The sequence below is a fragment of the Acomys russatus genome, chromosome 25 (assembly GCF_903995435.1).
Source record: "Acomys russatus chromosome 25, mAcoRus1.1, whole genome shotgun sequence".
In the NCBI taxonomy this organism is placed as follows: Eukaryota; Metazoa; Chordata; class Mammalia; order Rodentia; family Muridae; genus Acomys; species Acomys russatus.
The window spans coordinates 34,212,494-34,236,870 of record NC_067161.1 but is presented as its reverse complement, the minus strand read 5'-3'; the positions used below and the strand labels follow the sequence as shown (position 1 = coordinate 34,236,870).

Sequence of the window (24,377 nt, the reverse complement as noted above, 5' to 3'; positions counted from 1 at the left end):
TTAAAGGCTTGTGCCACTATGCTGGGCCTAAACTGATTTTATAAAGAAGAATTTTATTATGTTACTGTTTGCTCTCTTCTTTTCCTACCCGAGCTGGCACAGAACTGTTTTCTGTCTTGATTTACCTATTCCAAGCATTTCATATAGATGAAGTAATGGATGTCCTTTGGTTCTGTTTAGCATGGCACTTTAGGTCTAGCCTGATGTACCATGCATCAGTTCCGTTTTTGTTCCTGAGAACCATTGAGAGGCATTTGAATTGTTTTTATGAACTATGTTGCCACATGGCCTGTCATGTACATGTTTTTCATTAACTGCATTTTAGTTCTTTTTGGTGTATCTTCCTAGCATAGAATTATAGTTGCTTGGCAATGTTGTGTTTAGCATAACAAAAGCCAAACTTTGGTGTTCACTTTACATTGCTCTGGAACATGTAAGGGCTACAGCTTACAAATATTTACCAGCGCTTGTAATTACCCGAGTTTTGCTAGTATCTTTTTGTTCTACACACAAGTGGAAAGTGGTTTAATCTATTCTTTCTTTAATAGAGGGAAATTTCTGGAGATGTGTGATGATCTCTTAGCAAGAGTGGAGCCGCCACTGCGTAGTATCTTGGACCAATCCAGTAAGTATTTTTGTCATTGAATTGTTTGTATATTTCAAACTCTGGGAATGTATTGCATGTTACTATTTTCTCCTCCGAGTCAAACATTTGCTGTCTGAACACTTGACAGTTCTATACTTCAATAAGTTTTATCTGTTCATGGGATGTTTCTAATCCCCAAAGCTGCCTTCTGTGAAGAATACATGGAAAAAGAGTGTTTTCTCTGAAAAATCGCATTTTAGTTTCAGACACAGATTGATATATAAACCTATATTTTTACTGAGTTTTTTGATAGTGTGTATGTGGTAGTTGTACAAACTTTGTGTCAGTGAGCCCTTGTCTACCTCAGAATGGGTCTGAGAGATGGCTCAGTAGGTAAAGGCTGGTTGCTCAACCGTCAGTACCTTTGTTTGGCTCCTTAGCACCTACATGAAACTTGGTGCAGCTTGTACACACCTGGACCCTCCAGGTGAGATGGCAGACACATCATCCCTGAACCAAGCTCCATGTTCAGTGGAAGAGTCTCAAAGTGAGGCTAGAGAAATGGCTCAGAGATTAGAGCACTGGCTGTTTCAGCAGAGGACCCAGGTCTACAGTCGCAGCATTTCCATGGTGGGTCATAACTGACCATAACTCTAGTCTTCTGGCCTCCGTTGGTATCAGACATACAGATGGTACATGGATAGACCTCAGACACAGACACAACTGCAGACAGAACACCCGTATACATAATAGAGTCGTTTAAGAAAACAAAACTTTCAAAAAGTAGGGAATGGAGGCGGATTATTGATTCGTGGTTCTCAGCATGTGGGAGGTGGAAGGGTCAGAAGTTTGAAGTCACCTACACATTTAAGGCCAACCTGTGCTAGAGACCCGGTCTCAACAATCCCAGCACTCAGGAGGCAAAGGCGGATGGATCTCCATGAGTTCAGGACAGCCAGCACACTAGAAAGAGACTCAGTCTCAAAAAATAGAACAACAACAACAACAAAAAAACCCCAAAAAACATTAATATTTAAAAAATGAGATGTAGAGTGAGGATAAAGATAACCACATTGACACAGGAGCACGGGCAGACACGCAAACCACCTATGATTTATAAGGTGTTTTAAACTTCAAAAGATGACAGTTCCTTAGGAATGCATTATTAAATAAAACAGTTTTGGACACAATGTTTACCTTTTTGTTAGTCACTAAGTAATTCAGGGTGTTGATATAATATTAGTTAGCTCAGTGTTAAATCAGTCGTGATGACAGGTAGGTGTTTTTACTTTGGATTTGGAGAGTGTCATACCTTCCACGTTCCCCATTTTTTCTTCTGAGGAGTCTTAGGTATATTGTGTGGGCTGCTCTGGAATTCTTGAACTCAAAGCAGTAGCCCACTACCGTCTCCAGGTAGCATGCACTATAGACACATACCTAACACCCTCGCTACGGCTCATTTCTTTTTTGAAAAATGAGTTAGTGGAGGTCAAAGGACTTTCCATATTTGCATGGATCCTGGAGACCGAACTCTAAGGTCGCCAGGTTTTCTTAGCATGAGTTCCAACCCTCCGAGCCATCTCAGCTGGCTTCTTTAAATAGCTCTTCTCAAGAAATAGTGGTTGTTAGCTGAAGTGGGGCTTATGAGAGCAAGTGCCATTGGGTATGTTCTGAGTAGTAGCAGAGCCTTGCGGTGTCCTTTCTGCTAATCCTTAGGAGACCATGTCCGTGTGCTATTTGGGACTGTGTCTTGTTCTCTGGACTGAGTATTAGAGTGACTAGATGAGACTAAAAACCTCTTTCCATCATGGCACGCCACGGATGACTTAGTATTCTGGGGCCCACTTGTAGCTAACATGATGAATTGTTGGGTGTCTTGACAGTTCTTTGTGTGGCACTCTGTTAGGGGTGCAGTGCCTTCCAGACCACACTGTTGATTGCTCTTATTCTCTGTTATTTTGAGATTTTTATTTATTTATTTTACATTTTTCTTCATTGTAAAGTGCTGATTTAAAGATTGATTTATAAATGTCTCATTGTGGCATAGAGTTAAGGAGAGAAGATATTTATGCAGTGGAGATAGTTGGTGGTGCCACACGAATTCCTGCAGTGAAAGAGAAGATCAGCAAATTTTTTGGTAAAGAACTTAGTACAACATTAAATGCAGACGAAGCTGTCACTCGAGGCTGTGCACTGCAGGTGAGTTTGCTTTAGTTCATAGGTCATGACAAGCATGTACCTACCTATAAAACTGAGGGTGTAAGATTCTGAAGCCTTTGTTTAAGATGGGTAGCTGGGTGCGGGAGAGATTGGTTCAGCAGTTAAGAGCACCGTCTGCTTGTCCTGCCTTCAATTCCTAGAAATCTCATGGTGGCTCACAACTTGTCTTTAAGTGGAGTTTGTTTTCCTCTTCTGGTATGCATGAAAACAGAGCACTCATATGCATAAAATTAATAAATATCTTTAAAAATAAAGTGGGCCAGGCATGTTGATGCACACCTGTCATCCTAGTACTCTGGGAGGCAGAGGCAGGTGGATCTCTGAGTTTGAGGCCAGCCTGGTCTACAAATCAGTCCAAGACAGCCAAGGCTACACAGAGAGAAACCCTGTCTTGAACACTCACTCCCAACAAAAACAAAACAAGTGGGGAGGGATGGAGGGAGGTGGTAGTGGGTTTGGATGCATAGATAGCTCTAAGCTAGAGTTGTGAAATAGTGTACTTCAATTAAACAAGGACTTTACCAGTTTGAGGGAGCTGGTAAAGAATAACTAGTTTATACAGTAAATTTGACATTGACAAGAGTATGTAGAACTGTTCAGATACCATTACGTTACCACTGAACATAGTATGTAAATTATTGATAACCCTCCTGAACTTACTGTAGTTCTAGAATACCGATTTATAATGCCTGTGTATGTCAATAGAATTTTTAAAATTATCATTCCAGTGTGCAATCTTATCGCCTGCTTTCAAAGTCAGAGAATTTTCTATCACGGATGTGGTGGCATTTCCAATATCTTTGAGATGGAACTCTCCAGCTGAAGAAGGGTCAAGGTAAATATATCATCAATGCTGTTTATCTGTACTTAATTGGGTATTGAATTTAGGTAATGTGTTATCCTTCATTTCAATTTACACATGTTATCTCTCAAATGCATGAAACAAAGTGGTTATTGTCAATGTAAATTTATAGCTAGGCATGAAAGTGAATCCCTGTCATTTAGCAGGTAGAGGGAGGCAGAAGGATCAGGATAAAGGTCATCCTCAGCTACACAGTTAGTATGATGCCTGGCTGGGCTACATCAGATGATGGTTTTTCTTTGTTTGGAAAAGACATGAATAAATTAGTGTTCTGTCCTTATTTAATTAATGCTCTCTGTCCTGGGCTCGCTTTGTAGACCAGCCTGTCTTTGAGTTCACAGGGTGCCTGTGCCTCCCTGAGTGCTGGGATTAAAGGCGTGGGCCAGAAAGAGGGCATTGGATCCCCTAGAACTGAAATGAAAGACTGTTATAAGCTGACATGTAGGTATTGGCAGTTGAACCCATGTCCTTTGGAAAAGCAGTCAGCGCCCTAAACTGCTAAGTTATTTCTCTAGCCTCTCTCGAATAATCTGGGGGTAATATCAGCTGACAAGAAGGAGAAATTAGGAGTCACAAACTTAGGGGATATGTGTCAAGAGCGTTAAGTATATCATGAATTTGAGTTGAGGAAATAGTGGGTAAAACACTTGCCGTACAAACTTGAAGACCTGGGTTCAGATCCCCAGAATCCACGTAAAGCTGGAGTGAGGTTGGAGGTTGGGAAATCCCCAAGAAGCTTGCAGGCTGGGAGCCGGGAATGGGTAGTAGCAAACTTGAGAGAGCCTGTCTCAAATAGGGTGGAAGCAAGGATGGTCTATACCCTCAACGTGTACACCACGTGCTGATACTCCTCCCAATAAAATAAGACCGAAATACTTTTAAAAGAAAAAGAACACTGTGAATTTGTGTGGTTTTTTGTCTTTTTCTTCTACCTAGTGACTGTGAAGTCTTCACCAAAAACCATGCTGCTCCTTTCTCCAAAGTCCTCACCTTTTATAGAAAGGAACCTTTCACTCTTGAAGCCTACTATAGCTCTCCTCAGGATTTGCCCTATCCAGATCCTGCTATAGGTGAGTAGAATTGAATGTAAAATAATAATAAAAACCCGTCTCTCCTTAGAGGACTAACGGAAAAAAAAATATTCAGAAATATAGGAGCTTTAGCCACAGAAGCAAACATCTTGTTTCCTTAGTAGTGGGTGTAGAAGCAGTCAGATGGCTATTTAAGGGGGCTTGCTTGTTGTGACAGTATTCCTGGGTTAAGTGCACGTGGTGGCCCTGGCGAACATGTGGTAGAAGGTCAGGTGGGTTCTAAAACAGAACCACAAGATTTTTACAGAAACGACAAGGTTGTTCTTCAGGGTCAGTCTATCCTAGAGATAGGAACCAAGTGAACCAGAGTCATTACAAACTGGTAATATTTACAATTTGCAAGTATGTCATTTGAAAGAGAGAAGCCAAGAGCTCTGTAAGATCTGTGCTGTGTATGAAGAGCCAGGAGTAGTCTTAGTGGCCTGTAAAAATTGTGGCGAGAAAGGTGGCTGCTGTGCTTTTCCATTTCTAGGATAGGAGGGACCATGACAGTTATATATTATATATACCCTGGTAACTTCTCATGTGTTCTTTTTTGTCTATTTCTTTCAAGTACTGGTCTGCCTTTTGGTATGCTCTTGGTGGCTTCACACTCTTCCTCTGAAACCCACCATGTGGCTGACTTCCCCCACTGGCCTCTTCTCCTAGGCAACTGCCAAGATGTACAGCTTTCCTGCCCCATGGTTCTCCTTAAGCCCTTAATAAAATTGTCTTTGAGCTGTATGGAAAAAGAAAATAAACTTCCAAAAGAAACCTTGGTATGGTGGTGAGATTTAGAAATGACAATTTCAGCCAGGCGCAGTGGCGCGTGCCTTTAATCCCAGTACTCGGGAGGCAGAGGCAGGTGGATCGCTGTGAGTTCAAGGCCAGCCTGGTCTACAAAGCGAGTCCAGGATAGCCAAGGCTACACAGAGAAACCCTGTCTCGAAAAACAAAAACAAAAAAACCAAACAACAACAAAAGACAATTTTTTAGAAAATGATATAAACTGGAAGAATTTAAAAGTAAATTGTGGAAATTGGATACTTTACTATGGCACAGCATATGCAGGTGAAATAGGGGACTGGAGGAAAGGAAAAACCAGCAGGGGGCATTCTGAGCCCTTTGTTGAGAGGAAGGAGACTATATACTATGCTGAGAAGTGATCCCAACCTGGTAGGCAGCCTGGTTATTTATTACTGTGTTAATGGGTGTTTTAAGGTCCGTCTTACTGTGCACTCTTCTTGAATCTTTTCTTAAATCTCTAGCCCAGTTTTCAGTTCAGAAAGTCACTCCACAGTCTGATGGCTCCAGCTCAAAAGTGAAAGTCAAGGTTCGGGTAAATGTGCATGGCATCTTCAGTGTGTCCAGTGCGTCCTTAGTAGAAGTGCACAAGTCCGAGGAGAATGAGGAGCCGATGGAGACAGATCAGAATGCAAAGGAAGAAGAGGTAGCCGAATATTTTATGCCGTTTATGTTGGTCAGAGCTGACAGCACTGAGGCCACTCAAGCCACTTTTCCTATTCACCCCTTTAGGCCATTTCTCAGCTTAACCAATACTGATTGTAGAATAAGAAATGCTCTTAAGTCTGTTAATTGTTTTCGGAAGTACAGTAGATAATATGCTCTTAATATATATAATCTCTTTGAACATCAGATTCAAAGCTTTGTAATACTCCAAAAGCTTGGTCCCAGCTGTTTGTGCTGGAGCTAAGGTATCAGCACTCTACAGAACACCTCGGATGATTCTAATAGGCCACTCACATTGAGATCTTGGTTCAGATGCTTTCCAAACTTCTTATTGCTGCTGAAGGAATTCTCCTAGGATTTCTCTCCCCCCAATGTACAAGGGTTGTGCCTTTTGTGAATGAAGTGCTGGTGTAGGAACTCGTGACAAAGTAAAGGCTCTGGGAGGAAGCCCTTGAAAGGGAAGCTCACACTTGCTTCAGGCCCTGTATTTGCCCTACTCCATGAGTGCTTTATGATTCACAAAACAATTCTATAGTTACTGGGCATGTCAGGCAGGTCAAACACTAGACTGTTTTGAACTCCACAGAGGAAGACTTCATGCTCTATGTAACCTGTGCATAGTTGGGAATTTGAGCTCTAGTGTACTGATTGCTGGTAAGGCATCTGGGGTTCTGTTCCATGTCACTTGAAGTGTGTTGTGAAGGCTGCCTGATGTTTTTGTTAGAAGGAGTGGTCCTGGTTTCAGTGTTTAATTTGACTGTTTTTCAGAAGATGCAAGTGGACCAGGAGGAACCACATAATGAAGAACAGCAGCCACAGACACCAGCAGAAAACAAGGCAGAGTCTGAGGAGATGGAAGTACGTACAGCCTTAAAAATCTCAGGGGCTGACTTGGACTGTGTTTCTGTGCTAGTATTTATTTGTATAGGTTGTTGTTTTTTGTTTTCTTTTTGAAACAGGGCCTTTCTGTGTAGTCTTGGCTGTCTTGAACTCACTTTGTAGACCAGGCTGGCCTCAAACTCACAGAGATCCACCTCCCTCTGCCTCCCAAGTGCTGGGTCTAAAGGCATGTGCCACCACTGCCTGGCTCAGGTTTTTAGCTATATTGCATAGTGTGTTAAAAGTTAAAAGAGCACATACCATTGATAATTTGTTACTGATGAAAGAGTGAGATTTCTTTTTTCTTAAATTTTGCCAACCGATGTACTCTTTTTCCTTCCTCATGCTAAGTTTGGCTAGAGAGCAGGAAGGGCCACTCGTATTGGAAGGTGTTACAGTGTGGCTGGGGAGATGGGTCAATTGGTAATAGTGCTAAATTCCATTCCCAGTGCAGGACCAGCACCAGTTGCCATACTCAGCAACTTGAGTTGGATCCCTTGGACCCACACTTTGGAAAGAGAACTGATTACCCACAGATTGTCTTCTGACTTCCACCCACATGTACTATAGCATGTACACATGCACACATACAAATAAGGTTTTGAGAATGTAATTTTTAAAGGAGTTTGATGCAGCAGTGCATTCCTGTGGGCACAGAGGTAGGACACGGGAATCCCTGGGGTTTGGGGCCAGTGAGTCAGGCTGAATTGGTGAGCTCTTGGTTCAGTGAGATAATCTGTCTCAAAAAATAAATGTTGGATTGGCAAGGTGTCTCACCAGGTAAGTGTGCTTGTCATCAAGCCCGGCAACTTGAATTTCGTCCCTGGGGCCTACATGTTAAAAAGAAAACTAACTCCTGCAAGCTGTATTCCAGTGTGTGTGATGGTATAACTGCACACACATCTCTAAATATAGACAATAGAATCTTTTAATCTAGAAGATTGCTGATGTTGATCCACATGGGTACCTGTGCACACAACTGCTTACTCACCCATGAACGCTTTTAACCCCCCAGTACTTGGGAGGTAGAGGCAGGCAGATCAAGTTCAAGGCCAGACTGGTCTACAAAGCAAGTCCAGAACAGCCATGGCTACACAGAGAAACCCTGTCTTTAAAACAAACAAACAATACCACCATGGGGCCTGGAGAGATGGCAGCTCTTCCTGAGTAACACCTTCAGAGATGTTACTGTGAAAGCTGACTTTAGACATGTGTGTAAAATACTTCAGTATGATCACGTAACATGTAAGGCTGCACGGCTCCCTATGTTTTGCTTTCATGTTTATATTTATGCACTAAAAAAATAGGGGCTTATTCCATCATGTTTGCAATCTCTGTTTTTTAGGCAGATGCCTGTGGCACTTAAAATCTGCAGCCCATTTTCATGTCACTGAACAGATTCCCCATGTCTTTCTAAGTGGTGGTGTGTGGTTTTTTTTCAAATATTTACTGATTTATTTTAATGTATGTAAGTATTATATCTATCTTCACACACACTGAGAAGAAGGCATTAGATTCCATTATAGCTGGATGTAAAGCCACTATGTGGTGCTGGGAATTGAACTCAGGACCTCTGGAAGAGTAGCCACCTTTCCAGCCCCCGTGGTGGTATTGTTTGTTTTAAAGACAGGGTTTCTCTGTGTAGCTATGGCTGTTCTGGACTTGCTTTGTAGACCAGTCTGGCCTTGAACTGCCGGGATCTGCCTGCAGTTGCCACTACTGCCCCAACTGTTTTTTTTGAGACAGAGTGTCACATAGCACAGGCTAAGCTTGACCTCCTGATGCCCCAGCCTGTGTTGTCCAAGTGGTATCTCCCCGTACACTGTGGCTGTTGATTGTATGTTGGTGTGAGATTGCAGAGGGTTGTTGGGTATATTACCTTTTTTTTTTTCCTTCTTCCAGTTTTAGTTGTAAAATACATGAAGTTATATTTTAAAGCATATTGCATTGTAGCATTCATTATTAGTTTTCTTGCTGAATAGAATTCTCTGCCTGCCCTTTCCCAAATCCCTAATGTCCACTGTTTTGCTTTCCTCCTCAATTTGTTACTTCACATATAATAGACTCACTCTTTATTTTCTAGATATGATAATCATACATTACATACATTATCAGAAAGTTAACTGGGGCCAAATTGGCTTTTGATATTTGATCCATTTAAAATTTAGGTTAGTCTGTATGGTTTTGTTCTTCAAGTTTTCTGTTTCTTTAGACCTCTCAAACTGGATCAAAAGATAAGAAGACGGACCAACCACCTCAAGCCAAGAAGGCAAAAGTGAAGACTAGCACTGTGGACCTGCCCATCGAGAGCCAGCTGCTGTGGCAGCTAGATCGGGAGATGGTTGGCCTGTACACAGAGAACGAGGTACACGCAGTAGCCTTTAGGGCAGTGCTTCTCAACCCTCCTAATGCTGCGACCCTTTGTACCTACGATTCCTGCTGTGGTTACCTCTAATCATACAATTATTTTGTTGTTACCTTTTTTGCTACAATATAAATGTCTTGTTTGACTCATCCCACGGTTGTATAACCCACTGGTTGAGAATCACTGCTTTAGGGTTTCTGTCAGTTTTAACTACTATTGGTAAGAACAGATTTAAGTAGTATAGCTATGACTTTTGTGTGGGATAGTAACATGATGTCTGCCTTGCTACCTGTGTCAAGAGGGTTTTGTTTTAGTTTTGAGATAGAGTCTTTCCCTGACTGTCCTGGAACTCAATGTGTAGATCTTGCTGGCCCTGTCAAAAGATCCACCTGCCTCTTCCTCCTAAGTGCTAGGGTTAAAGACATGCGCCACCATGCTTGGCAAAAAAAATGTCCATAAATGGCTTTAACATGTGTGGCCTCATTCCTCCACCCCCATTTTCTCTTGTGTACCCCTCGCTGTCCTGGAACTGGCTTGATAGACCAGGCTGACTTCAAACTCTTGGCAATCCACCTGCTTCTAGAATGCCACGATCAAAGGTGTGCACCACCATGCCTGGCTCAAAATTTTCTTGTCTTACATATTTAATTTTTGTTTTTGAGGTTATATCTTAATATTTTCACTACTCCTCCCAAAACAAACCCCAGAAATCTGTGCTCTTGAAATGATATCCCTGGTTCTCCTTTGTTGGGGTGACTCATAAGAATTGTAAGGTTTTGGGGAGGGGGAATTCTTTGCTTTTAATGTTAGTTAATGCTTAAGAGGAAACTGTTCTTGTGTTTAATTTATTGCTGTTGTTTTCAGGGTAAGATGATTATGCAGGATAAACTGGAGAAGGAACGGAACGATGCCAAGAATGCGGTGGAAGAGTATGTGTACGAGATGAGAGACAAACTTAGTGGTGAATATGAGAAGTTTGTGAGTGAAGATGTAAGTATGCTGCTTCCTTCTTGTGGAGGTCTAGGGGATCCTCAGGTACTGGAAGGAGGCTCTGCTATTGTGTGTGACCACCTTACTAAAAAAGGACTGGAGACAGAGCTCAGTGGTTAGGAGCACTTGCTGCTGCTCTTTGAATTTGATTCGCAGCACCCATATAGTGGCTCACAAATGTATCTCTTTGAGTGAGAGTTACATGATTGTAATTTTCTAAATACAGACGAGTTTACATATGTGAAGGGTTACACATGTATGTGAGTCTATGTAGCGGCCCGAAATTGATGTTTGCTTTCTTTGATTGTTCTCCGCCTTTTTTTTTGGTTTTAGAGACAAGGTTTCTCTGTGTAGCTCTTGCTGTCCTGAAACATCTTTGTAGGCTAAGGTGGCCTTGAACTTAGAGATCCACTACCTCTGCCTCTCAAGGGCTTAGCTTAAAGTTGGGCACTGTGGCCACCCCACCCTTACCCCCTTCCCCTACCCCGGCTTCCACTTTTATTTTTGAAGCAGTCTCTTTTAAACCTCCTGGTTCTTCCTTTCCTAGTGTAGCTAGGCAGCCTGTTCCAAGGACCCTGGTCTCGTGCCTCCTGAGTGTTGGGATTATAGGAACCAACACACTGCTTGACTTCTACGTTGGTTCTGGGTATCAGAACTCCAGCTCTTAGCCTTGCACGGCAAACACACTAACTATTTACTGCTCTGTCTTCCCAGCCCTGTTTTGTATTTCTCTGATATTACATTGTTTTCTATTACAATGTGCGTGGGTGTGAGAAAGAGACAGAGGTGCGATTATGATTTTTTTTTTTAATAGGATCGTAATACTTTTACCTTAAAATTGGAAGATACTGAAAATTGGCTGTATGAAGATGGAGAAGACCAACCAAAGCAAGTTTATGTAGACAAATTGGCTGAATTAAAAGTAAGTGATTCTTAAGCAGAAATATCTGAGTCTCTGTAGCTTCCAGAGCAGAGCTTTCAAGTAAAGAGCACAGGCTGAAACTGCATTCAAGAACTGCATCTTCCTGATGACCTAACTACTTATAAAATGAGTTAACTTCTGTTCAGTGAATTAACCTTGAGGATATAGAAAGAGCAACAAGTCCTATCCTTTCCTCAGAGGTTCCTCTGCCAAGTATTTGGAGTCAGGGCTGTGTATATGTACCTTTGCTCCACAGTGTAGCTTGAGGCTATCCTCAAGCTCCTCAGCCTCCCCACTGCTGCATTTTGCAGGTGTGTTGTCAGGCCCAGTATAAATTTTCCAGGTAAAGGCAAAACACCTTGAAGTATGTGTGGGGAGCTTGATGGTAAAACTGGACGGTTAGCATGTATTACCCAGTTTGAGGTCTTGGTTTGAAAAAAAAAAAAGAAAATTGAAGCATGTGCGCACACACACCCTTTTTAAAAGATTTATATATTGTATATGAGTGAGCTATCTGTATGTACACCTGCATGCCATAGAGGGCATCAGATCCCAGTATAGATTGTTGTGAGCCACCATGTGGTTGCTGGGAATTGACCTTAGGACCTCTGGAAGAGCTGAGCCATTTCACCGCCCCCTTGTTTTGTCTTTGTATTTTGGGCTTTCTGGAAGAACTGGGTTACTACAGCTGTCCAGAGTATATGGCTGAAGAATAGTGCCTTGGGCTTAGCCTACCCTGGTAGGGATGTGATCGGTTCTGCTAGTTTGGGTTTTTGTTTTTGAGACAGGGTCTTTCCATGTTGCCCTAGCTATTCTGGAACTCAGTTTGTGGACCAGGCTGGTCTTAACCTCAGAGATCCAGCCTTTGCTTCTCAAGTGCTGGAATTAAAGACATACACCTCCATTGCCTAGCTTTACCATCCAAAATGTTTTTCTTCTGGGAAATGGCAAGTGTGTGAAAACTGAGACAAATCGTTTCAGCCATCTTGGCTAGTGTGCATCTTTTCTGTACCGTTTTCTAGTTTGAGTTAAGCTTTTTGTGATTTGGGTTTGTTTAATATAAAAGCTCACAGCTTCGTACTGCGTCATCACTGCACCAGAAGTCTCCAGTGTCACTGTTGAATTTTCAAGTTCTTTTTTCCTAAATATCATTTAGTTGATATGAATTGGGGCCCAGTTACAGTGCTCATGGTTCATCCGGGTCTGTGGCTGACCTTATCTTTTGCTTTTCCTCATGTATGTAGGCATTTGCTATGGATTTTGCTACTTTTTTTATCTTGATAGTGGTATTGTGGATTCATCAGACTCTTCATGTGTTTTAATTTTTGTTGTTGAGATTTTATCTTATGTGTGTGTTTGCTTACCTAAACACATGCTTTTGTACCATGTATATGCAGTGACCTTGGAGGCTAGGAGTCTGATCCCCTGGGACTTTGGTTATATAGGTGATTCTGAGCCACCATGTGAGTGCTGGGACCTGAATTTAGGTAGTAGTCAGTGCTCTTCACTGCTGAACCATCTCTTCAGCTTACTCCCTCCACCCTCATATGGTTTTTAATAAGAAAAATTGTTGGGCAAATATATTTAGAAGACATGTAACTTTGGTTCTTCTCCCACTGAGAATTGAGGCTTGGTCAGTAACGAGAGCAACTCTACTTGGGACAGTCTTCTTGGCTTGTGCTCATGAGCAGCCTGAGAAGGTGCCTGGTACTTTTAATGGCTTGGAAACATTTGGGTTAAACTTTCTGCATTTGTTTATATATTTGTGTATGTACACACACTCCCCAGAGAGTGACATCCCATATTCTTAATCCTAGTAGTAACACTTTAACTTAGATATGTATTCTGTTAGACTTTAGGTCAGCCTATTAAGACACGGTTCCAGGAATCTGAAGAAAGACCAAAATTATTTGAAGAACTAGGGAAGCAAATCCAACAGTATATGAAAGTGATCAGCTCTTTCAAAAACAAGGTATCTTGTTTTCATTTTCTTTGCTTTTGGCTATGGTACTGTGTGTTTGTTTGATTTTTGTGATTTTTGAAGCACGATTTCATTGTGTAGGCCTAGATGGCCTGGAATTCATCCTGGCCCTGAAGGCCTAGAGATCCGTATACCTCTGTCTCCTCGTGTTAAAGGCACGAGCCACCACACCCAGTCTTAGTTTTTCAAAGATTCTGTTTTTTATTTTATTAGTTTTATTCTTGTTCACATAGAAGGCATTGGATCCTTCTTGGGGCTGGAGTTACATGGTGGTTTTAAGGTGCTCAGTGTGGGTGCAGCGAATAGAACTTGGGTCTTGTACAAGAGCAGCAAGTACCCTTAGCTGCTTAATTGTCTCTTCAGCCCCAAGAGGAGAAAATTGTTAAAGGCAGTATTGGGTAGGAAATGTCTCATCGTTGGCACTTTGCTGTGTATTTCCTGTGTGAAGGAGGACCAGTACGAGCACTTGGATGCTGCCGACATGACAAAGGTAGAGAAAAGCACCAATGAGGCGATGGAGTGGATGAACAGCAAGCTGAATCTACAGAACAAACAGAGCCTGACGTTGGATCCAGTTGTCAAGACAAAGGAGATTGGAGCTAAAATTAAGGTAGTTTTCAACTTTGTATGCTTTGGTCTTTTCTTTACAGTTCTTTTGTTATTAATACTCAGGACTTTGTTATATGCCTCTTTGTACTGGGGTTTAGCATGTCATATAAAATTTGTTTAGTTTATAAGAAACCATAATTTTCTTTCTTTTCCATTGTAGGAGCTGACGAGTATTTGCAGTCCTATAATTTCAAAGCCCAAACCCAAAGTGGAACCCCCAAAGGAGGAGCCAAAACACGCCGAACAGAATGGACCAGTGGATGGCCAAGGAGATAACCCAGGCACCCAGGGTGCTGAGCAGGGTGCAGACAGAGCTGTGCCTTCTGATACAGACAAGAAGCTTCCTGAGATGGACATTGATTGATTCCAACACTTGTTTATATTAAAACAGACTATTATAAAGCTTTAAGTTGTCAACTTTGTTCTAAATATCAACTAGAGCAAGCAAATACTGGAGATTTCTTAGTCAGTTTTTAGGGGATGTTGGGGGGTGGGGTATAGGTAATGTATGGAACATTTTGACTTCTAAATAGTTAGATCCAGAGATTAAGTGCACTGTTTCTCTCTCCATTATGGTCCTATTTAAGAGCCCAGCTAGCCTTTGAACTCTCCCTGTCCACCTATGTGTTTTAATCATGCTTCTACAAGATGCAGTGTGTTTGGGAAAGTTGAGTCTAACAGAAGCTTTTTCCTTATACATGGCAGAATCTCATCATGCTTGGGAAGTCTGGGTGGAGATCACCACCAGCCTTTTTCTGCCTGTGGGGGGTGTGGGGCTGATGCTTCCTCCATTTCTGAGCATCAGAGCATGGCCAAGCATGGATTAAAATGGGAGAGTGCAGCAGGGCCCACTCTGAGGCCTCAGTGTCCTTCACTCCAGCCCTGTCTCCCTTCTTGCTCAGCAAGCAGTATACGTGGCATGGGCCCTCTTCACTTAGAGCCAGCTTTAAATGACTTGGACTCTGGTGTCATGTCACATACTTTCTGAAAGTGTGCCCACTAACACTGAAGGGTCAAAGTCTAGTTTCACCTTCAGGTTAGGTTGTAGATAACATGGCTGGGTGTAGGCATGGTAAATCTGAGCGATCCATCTTTGCTTATTATGGTGAAAGATTTGTATCCTGACCTGCTTGAGTGGGAGATGATGTATGTAAATTAGAGGGTTAGATGGAACAGGGTGAGAGTTAGAGGCTGTTCATTTGCCATCATCTGTGTTAATGTTAATAGATGTCATGAATCTGCCAATCTGTATGTTAAAATAGCTGACAGATTGTAAAGCCATTGCACTGCATTGCCCTGGACGAGTCTAAAAGGAGTGTTAAGGACAAGGTGCCCAAGGTCACAGGAGCACGTCATTGTTAAATGCAAACAGTGTCAGGGCACCGAGCACTTCTGGGGCGAGTCTATAGGCAGGAGATGTTCTGGAAACAAAAGGGATAGATGCGTGCAGTAGAGGCCAGACTTGGTTACCTGCCTTAGTTACAAGTGTTGGTTATGCTCTGGGTCTTTGTAATCATTGATCTCTGTAACAGAGCCTCTCTGTTTGTTTTTGCTTGTTGGAAATAAGCTTAATCCATGCATAGTTAGAATCACTACTCACTCTTCTGTCAGTCTACACAAAGTGCTGTGGCTCTCAAATGCTCTAGAGGGCGGTTGGTTGCAGAGGAGGAAGGAATGCTTGCTTACCTAAGCAACTGGATGCTGCTCAGCACAGGCCTGGAGCCCCAGGCCCAGTGTAGTCTTTGCTGCTTTTGAGTGCTGCAGGATTAAGCCAACTCTTATGCAACTGACTGTTCTTAATGACCATTTCTCATAAACATTTGTGTGTGTGGGTGGGAGGGTTTGGGTGTTGGGATGGGGCTGAATTTGAAGTTTAAAGTTAAAGCTAGAAATCAGATGATCTGCTTCCGCTCTGTCTAGACAGACCAGCTGAATTTATGTGGAGGCAGGCCAGCGTGGCAACTGATGACTTGTGTGCAAACAAGCATTTATCCAGGTTGCTTATCCAAATTGGTTTGTTAAAAACTCTAGGTCACATTCTTACACTAAGAAAAACAGTAAACATGAGACAAAGTTTAGGAAAAACTAATAAAAGAAACCTGTCTTAACTCGAATGGTTTTCTTAATTTCCTTATGTGGGCTGTTGTGAATGTGAGAGACGGGCTCGGGGAGATTTGTGCAGGACCTGTGTGTGTGTGTGTGGAGGGGCACTGGGGACCATGTACATACTGTTTGCTTTAGCTGCTCTTGTGCTGTATGTTAGGACTCCCAAGATAATTTATTCTGGCGCCCTCCACCCTGGAGAGTAGCAATCTGGGTGTCTTCTAGGCCCCATTGGTTAGGAATCTTGTGTAACCTTTAGGTTTGATAATAGAAGGAAGATGATCTATAGCATTAATGTGAGTGCCAGGACTGAATAGGTCCTGAATTTACTAGGAACTTATTGTTAGTGGGTACCTGTCCTGCAATGAGCGTGGGAACAGGGATGAAGCTGTGAGGCCTTTACTGCCAACACATGGGTCCTAGGTTGGGAGAGGTGTAGGCATAAGGCTATTGTGGAGTTTAATTTCTGATTTTCTGTCTAGATGTGTAAACTGCTCCCCAGTTGTCCTGTTATGTCAGTAAAGCAGCTTATATCCAATTACCCATGGGAGGAAGAGGGAAGGGAGGAGCTGGAGCCTAGTAAAGCTACGAAAGTGCAAGTATTGCTGGGATGTTTGCCGGGAGTAAGACAGAATAACGTAAAGGGGTAAGAACAGACTTAAACTGCGCAGATTGTGCTGTGAAGCCCTGTATTATAAAAGTCTCAATTATTTATGTGATAGCTGTGTTAAGAAATAAGCTAAGAGAAACAATTGTATAAAAATAAATTAGGCAGCCGGGCGTGGTGGCGCACGCCTTTAATCCCAGCACTCGGGAGGCAGAGGCAGGTGGATCGCTGTGAGTTCGAAGCCAGCCTGGTCTACAAAGTGAGTCCAGGATGACCAAGGCTACACAGAGAAACCCTGTATCGAAAAACAAAAAACAACAACAACAACAAAAAAATTAGGCTAGAGGCCATACGTGGCTGTGGCTGTATTGTAGACAATGCTGGCCTCAAGTTTAGATCTGCCTGCTCACCTCCATCTCCTGAGCGGTGGAACTAAAGGCGTGTACCGCCACACTCAGCCTCAAGTCATACTTCCTACCTGTTATGGTCCATGTGCTAGGAAAAAAGAGGTCAGTGGTGGGGTGAGGGCGAGCCTGGCCACAGCTGTTAGGACTGTTCAGCCACAGCATCAGGACTCCTGCAGGAGCGGTTTACTCGTGCTCACCAGTGCCCAGTGCTGAGGGCTCTGAGTGGTGGGAGCAAATCTAGGATTGGTGTGACATTGTCCGTAGTGGTGGCCGCTTCGGCTCTGTGCACCGAAAATCCTCTCGGTTACGGCATCAGGAAGGAAGAAGTGCCCAGTGATCTGTGTAAGGAAGTGGTAGAAAGGGCAGTGATCTGTTCACGAGTGATGAGGTTTTCTGCAAAATTCTTACCGTGTGTGGAGTGAGATAGCTCTGGGGAAGCCAGAAGTAGGAGACTGAATATATTGGCGCTAATAAAGTATGGCCACTTGTAGCTAGACGAGGGGGAAGGATTTCAGTGTGGCTCCAGTGTAGCCTGCTGTGAAAAAGTATGGTAGTTGTTTAGGGGGTAGTAAGTGATGAGGCAGGTTTAGAGGCCTGGCTGACTTCCTTTTGTCTCGCTGGAGATGAAACCCAGGGTCTTACACATGACAGGCAAGTGCTCTACCACCAGGCCACACCCCATTTTCAAGGTGCCTGTCTCCTGATGTGTGCCGCTAGGCTGGGCCTTAAACTGTTTTAAAAGGCGGGTGTGTGTGTGTGTGTGTGTGTGTGTGTGTGTGTGTGTGTGTGTGCGCGCGCGCTGGAGAGATGGCTCAGAGGTTAAGAGCACTGCCTACTCTTCCAGAGATCCTGAGTTCAGTTCCCAGCAACCACGTGGTGGCTCACAACCATCTATACTGTGATCTGGTGCCCTTTTCTGACCTGCAGGTGTGCATGCAGGCAGAACACTGTATATGTAGTAATAAATAAATCTTTTAAGAAAACTTTTAAAGAGAATAGCATGGGAGGCAGAGGCAGGAGAATTTCTGTGAGTTCAAGACTAGCGTGGTCTGCATAATGAGTTCTAGGTCAACCAAGGATGCATAGTGACACCCTGTCTCAACAGAACACCCAAACAAAAGTAATGAATGACACCCTGGCCTGAGTACAGCTCAGCTAATAGAGTTCTCGCCTGGCAGACATGTCAGTCTCTGGCACCACATGAATCCAGACCATACTACATGTCTGTAAAACCAGTGCTTTAGGACAGCTGGGTGGAAGTGGAAGAATCAGTTTGTCCTTGGTGTGTAGTGAGTTTGAGGCTAGTCTGGATTACACTGGGATGGCCCTAAATAAGCTATAAATAAGAGTGGCTTTAAGGCCTCAAATCTAAGAAAGACTAGATTCCTGGGACTTGAGGTCTGTGGGGGTTGTGGCAGGTCAGTTGCTGGTTATAAAAGTTGTATCGATAGAGGCGAGAACCGCTGCAGTTCCAGGTAGTTGTGAAAGGAAGTGTGAAGGAGAGAGAAACCTGTTTTTGTTAGGATCCCAAGTGTGGGAGGAGGAACTGTCTTGTGAGAGAACAGGTGATGTTAAATCCACTAGAAGGCAAACCACCTTGTGCGGGAGCTTGATTGTTGCCAGCTGAAAAGATCCGTGAACAGACTCTGGGAGGAGATACATAAATGAGCCCAGAACTGGAGGCGGGGTCTTTGGAGACTTGGGATAGTTTTGGCTGTTCCTCTCCTAGAGAGAACTGCTCGAGGGAAGGCTTCGAGGCTCTGGGCTCCTGCTGAGGTTCTGGGTTCTGATCACTCCAGGTCCCAGCAGAAGAAATCCTGCTGATTACGCCAGGAGCATCCTTCCTCGGAACTGATATCCTTATGGTTTTGTTATTGTATTCTTTAATCTTCTTTTCCTATCGTTTAGGTTAGTCGGGTTATAAGTGATGTATGCTCGGTTAATAAGTTAGTAATAAAATATATTTGCTAAGAAAATTGAGCCGACAAAAGTGTTAGGGCAGGAGTTGTCCTCCTGGTTTTGGAATGGAGCGTATTTAGAAGTGTCCAGAAAGGGAGTAGAAGCTGCCAGAGCAGGTGTGTCAGGAGGAGGGAGGATGTCAGTGAGAAATGGCCAGTAGGCCTAGATGCTTCAGCAGTGTTGCAGAAGGTAGGAGCTGGCTGAGCATAAGGAGCCTAGGCTCAGTGAAACAGGAAGTTCCCAGGCACCCAGCATGCTGGAAACGGGGCCAGGTGGCAGGCTGGACAGTGTCCTGCACCTATGATGTAGAATTAAATGAGGACGGTTCTCACCAGTCTTCAGGAGGCTTGTGGTTGTCGGTACATTTCTTGCATGGCTCTTGCTGGGGACAGCCCTAGGACATGACCCGCCCCCCCGCCCCGCCCCCCGCCCTGGAACACTGCTGCCCTTGTGGCGTGGATGATGGCTCTTGTAAGAACGGTAGCGGGAAAGTCTCTGATCTCAGCATCAGCCCCAGAAGCAAGAGAGAAAGCAGGAAGGCATGCTTTTTGGGTGTGTGTGTGTGGGGGGGGGATCAGGGAAAGAAGAGGCCCAGGCAATGTTAACAATACCCAACTGCTTTCCAGATTTGTGCAGTGCCTAAGGGCAATCACCAGGCTGGCCCTGACCTTACCATCCAGTTTTAGCTCATGCAGTCAGGACAGAGAGAATCAGGGGAAGATTTGCTTCTAATTACTCAGTGGGATTTGCATGATTCAAGCCCAGCACTCAGGATCAGACACTACAAAAAGCTGTGTTTGGCTTGGACCCTTTTCACAAGCTGTGCCAAGACTTAAATCCTTCCAGGGCTGGGAGCCTGTTAACAGTTTGGAGTCCTGGGGCTGGGGAGATGGCTCAGAGGTTAAGGGCACTGACTGCTCCTCCAGAGGTCCTGAGTTCAATTCCCAGCAACCACATGGTAGCTCACAGCCATCTGCTGTTCTCTTTTGGCCTGCAGGTGTACATACAGGCAGAGCACTGTATACATAATGAATGAATGAATAAACAATCTTTTAAAAAATTGGAGTCCTGGATCAATGGAGGAAGAGAGGGCACAATGGCTGCTTCTTAGCTCCAGTTAGCAGGCTTTTCCTACCACTGTTGCAGTACTCACATTGTTTTGCTTTGTTTGCTACATGAACTTAAAGACTTACTTAGAATTGGGACTGGAGCAACAGCTCATCTGTGCACTCTCTCCTGGACTCTGCCCACTCTCTCCTGGACTCCGCCCACTCTCTCCTAGGGCCCGCCCAGGAATGAATGCTTGCTGATCTTGCAGAGGCCTGAGTTCAGTTCTCAGCACCCACAATGAGCTGCTCATAACTTCCTGTAACCCCAGCTCCAGAGGATGAAAACCTCTGGTCTCCATAGGCAACTGCATTTTCCCGTACACATACATGCAGGCATACACACACATACAGGCACTTAAAAATAATAAATCTTGCACTTGGGAGGCAGAGGCAGGTAGATCGCTGTGAGTTGGGGGCCAGCCTAGTCTACAAAGTGAGTTAAGGACAGCTGAGTCTACACAGAGGAAGCCCAGTCTCGAAAAACAAAACCAAACAAAAAATCTTAAAAAACAAAAAACAAACCACCTTTAAAGTAATGTCAGCCTACTATTTTTTTAAACTTATTTTTGTTTATTTTTTGGTTTTCTGAGACAGGGTTTCTCTGTGTAGCCCCAGCTGTCCTGGCACTCACTTTGTAGACCATGCTGGTCTGGAATCAGAGATCAGCCTGCTTTTACCTCTTAAGTGCTGGGATTAAAGACGTGTGCCACCAAGCTTGGCAGTACCCACCTACTATTTAAGTTTGGCTGGTGCTTGCAAAGGGAAAGCTGGAGCCACTGGGAAGACTGTGGACAAACCCTAGCCAGGCATTTGGAGGGTGAACTGGATCAGAAGACATGTCCAGCCGAGGACATCTGTTAGCTATCCCATTGGAAGGTGCATTAGTCCTTTTTCTCGTTGCTGAGTCAAAGTACCTAACAGAAACAATGCAAGGAAGGAAGAAAGGAAGGAAGGGCTGCTACGGCTCACAGTGTGAGTGAGGGTCCGAGTCCGTGCTGGTGCAGAGGTGTGATGATGAGAGCATGCAGGAAACAGACGATCCTGGTGCTCAGCTCAGCTGCTCCCCCTTCTGTCCGGTTTAGAATAGAACTGGTCCGTGGGGTAATTGTGCTCGCTTCAGGCCGGTCTTCCCTCCTCAGTCAGACCTCCGGGAATATTTTCACAAATATATTGGAGTGCTTCCTAGGCGAGTCTAAATCCCACTAGGTTGGTAATCAAGATTGTCCTTCAGCCGGGTGTGGTGGTGCACGCCTTTAATCCCAGCACTGGGAGGCAGAGGCAGGTTGGATCGCTGTGAGTTCGAGGCCAGCGTGGTCTACAAAGTGAGCCCAGGACAGCCAAGGCTACACAGAGAAACCCTGTCTCGAAGGAAAAAAAGAAAAAGAAAAAAGAAAAAAGACTGTCCTTCGCAGGATGGTTTTGAGCTCCTGAAGCATGAAGAAGCCCACGCAGCAGTCAGGAAGGGCCTCTGTGCCTGGTCTGCCCATAAAGCAGCAACTACCATCCAGCTGCCTCCAAGTCATATGGGATAGAGAAATCCCTTGGAATATTTGACTAGAGAGATGCAACGTTTGCAATGGAGATGGACAAAACAGTCATTAGAGCTCTAGGACACACTCCTTAGCTCCACTTTCCGGGTGGGCAAAGGGTCAAAGCTGGTGTCCAAACCAGAGATCCTCATCTCAGCTGATTACAGTAGCATAGTTGACCCTCTGGAGAGCAGTGTGCCTGTCATAGGGGATGGTGGCTTCCAAAAAGCCATCCTCAATATGCCATTACCGGAATCCCTTCTAATCTGTGGGAAAACTCACCCAAGATGCAACGGTTCCTTTGAACACATGATATGCTAAATCCTATGTAATTATATTTTCCCCCTATAAATACATACCTCTGATAAAATTCAGTGCATAAGTTAGGGAGAGCAAGTCAGGTGTGATTTCCCATGCCTGTCATCTCAGCACTGAGGGGCATGGGATCAGAAGTTCAAGGTCATGCTTGGTTCCATAGTAAGTTCTAGGCCAGCCTAGAATACGTGGGGCTTTACCTCAGTAGGAAAAATAAAGGCTCTCATTTCTTTTTTCGAAAAGTTTTCTTACATCTATTTACTTTGTGTGTGCACGTGCACATTAGTAGAGGTCAGACACAACTTTTAGGAGTTGGCTCTCTCCTTCCACCATGTGATGTGTAGGAATTAAACCCAGGTCCCCAGGCTTGAGGCAGGCTCGCCCAGCCATCTCACCAATCCCAGCTCTCATTAAAAAAACCCACATATATATATTTTTTTTTTTTTTGGTTTTTCGAGACAGGGTTTCGCTGTTTATCCTTGGCTGTCCTGGAGTCCCTTTGTAGACCAGGCTGGCCTTGAACTCACAGAGATCCGCCTGCCTCTGCCTCCTGAGTGCTGGGATTAAAGGCGTGCGCCACCACGCCCAGCCTAAAAAAATATATTTTATTAATTTATTCATATTACATCTCAATCGTTATCCCATCTCTTGTATCCTCCCATTCCTCCCTCCGTCCCATTTTCCCCTTACTCCCCTCCCCTATGACTGTGACTGAGGGGGACCTCCTCCCCCTGTATATACTCATAGGGTATCAAGTCTCTTCTTGGTAGCCTGCTATCCTTTCTTTCTCAGGCTTTTAAATGAGAGCTGGACAAACTCTGGTGCCCCATATTTGACCAGCTCTCATTTCTTAAGAGCCTGAGTCTCTTCTCCAAACAGGTCTGGTTTTTTGTGAGCTGCAGTGTCAATGCTGCCACATGGGGGCGCCATTACCTTTTCTTTGTTATGGTGGGTTTTTGCCCTGCAGGTCCGAATCCATGCACCTTTCAGACTTCCTAATGTTTGGAGAAGAGAAGGTGACTTCTCTATCTGTGGGCTAGGTAAAGTAAAGCAAAATAAGTCTGGCTCCCCAGAAGCAACAGCTAGAAAATGAGAATGTTAGCTACTAATCCTGTTACGGTGTGTTTAATTTTGTTTTGTTTTGTTTTTGTTTTTTTGAGACAGGGTTTCTCTGTGTAGCCTTGGCTGCCCTGGGCTCACTTTTTTGAGACAAGGTTTCTCTATATTGCCTGGCTGTCCTGAACTTCTTTAAAAACCAAAACCAAAACCATTTATTTATTTATTTATTTATTTATTATATACAGTATTCTGCCTGTATGTGAGCCAGCAGACCAGAAGAGGTTGCCGGGAATTGAACTTAGAACCTTTGGAAGAATAGCCAGTGCTCTTAACCTCTGAGCCATCTCTCCAGCTCTTGGATTTGCTTTGTAAACCAGGCTGGCCTCGAACTCACAGAGATCTGCCTGCCTCTGCCTTCCATAGTGCTGAGATTAAAGACATGTGCCAACATGCCTGGCGTAATACTTAATTTTTACTGTAAATTTGACAGGACTTGGAATCACCTCAGAGAGAGCCTGTGAGACTGGTTTCAGAGATGTTTATCAGGAGAAGGAAGAGCCTCCTTAAACATGGATGGCACCACCCCATGGGATGGGGTCCTGGGCTGAATAAAAAAACAACAAAATCACAAGTTGCAGGTTGGAAAGATGGCTCAGTAGTTAAGACCACTGGCTGTTCTTTCAGAGGATCTGGGTTGCATTCCCAGCTCCCTCATGGCAGCACACAACCTCTGTAACTCTCGTCTCAGGGGACCTGATGCCCTTTTCTGGCTTCTGTGGGCACTGCACACATGCCATGCATAAATATACACACCGGCAAAACACCCATACACATTAAAGTATGAATAAATGTTTAAAAATATGGAAAAATACAGAAAGTGGTGGCTGGGGAGATGGTTCTGTTGGTTGAAGGGCTCGCCTTACAAGCTTGAGGAGCTGAGGTCAATCGTAGAGGCCATGTGAGAAGCCAGGTGTGGAGGTGGGCTGTGGAGGCAGAGGCAGTGGATCCCTGGGGCTTGTTGGACAGCAGCCTGGACCATTTGCCAAGCCCTGGGTTTCAGAGACAGAACTTGAGTTGAAAACCAAGGTGGATAGCTCCTCAAGAATGAGTGATACGGGCTGGGGAGATGGCTCTGAGGCTAAGAGCACTGGCTGCTCTTCCAAAGGTCCTGAGTTCAATTCCTAGCAACTATATGGTGGCTCACAACCATCTATATGAGGTCTGGTGCCCTCTTCTGGTGCCCAGGCATACACACAGGCAGACCACTGTATATATAATTAATTTTATTATTTTAGTTAAAAATAATTTATTTATTTATTATTATGTATACAGTGC

At 44.0% G+C, this 24,377-nt stretch overlaps 1 protein-coding gene across 2 annotated transcripts in view; it reads left to right on the top strand.

Annotated features, from left to right (window-relative positions):
* Hspa4 (heat shock protein family A (Hsp70) member 4) overlaps positions 1-16,068 on the top strand; it is a 45,886-nt gene extending 29,818 nt beyond the window's left edge. Inside the window, exons 8-19 of one of the 2 annotated variants that reach the window (XM_051168251.1) lie at positions 549-625; positions 2,634-2,785; positions 3,535-3,641; positions 4,605-4,738; positions 6,007-6,188; positions 6,980-7,066; positions 9,300-9,452; positions 10,317-10,442; positions 11,257-11,364; positions 13,217-13,336; positions 13,794-13,955; positions 14,115-16,068. In XM_051168251.1, coding sequence (XP_051024208.1) covers positions 549-625; positions 2,634-2,785; positions 3,535-3,641; positions 4,605-4,738; positions 6,007-6,188; positions 6,980-7,066; positions 9,300-9,452; positions 10,317-10,442; positions 11,257-11,364; positions 13,217-13,336; positions 13,794-13,955; positions 14,115-14,318 — 1,612 coding nt within the window. In that variant the 3' untranslated portion in view covers positions 14,319-16,068. Of the gene's footprint in view, positions 1-548; positions 626-2,633; positions 2,786-3,534; positions 3,642-4,604; positions 4,739-6,006; positions 6,189-6,976; positions 7,067-9,299; positions 9,453-10,316; positions 10,443-11,256; positions 11,365-13,216; positions 13,337-13,793; positions 13,956-14,114 lie in introns of both variants that reach the window. The other variant, XM_051168250.1, reaches the window with a different exon arrangement.
* Positions 16,069-24,377: the final 8,309 nt, after the last annotated feature.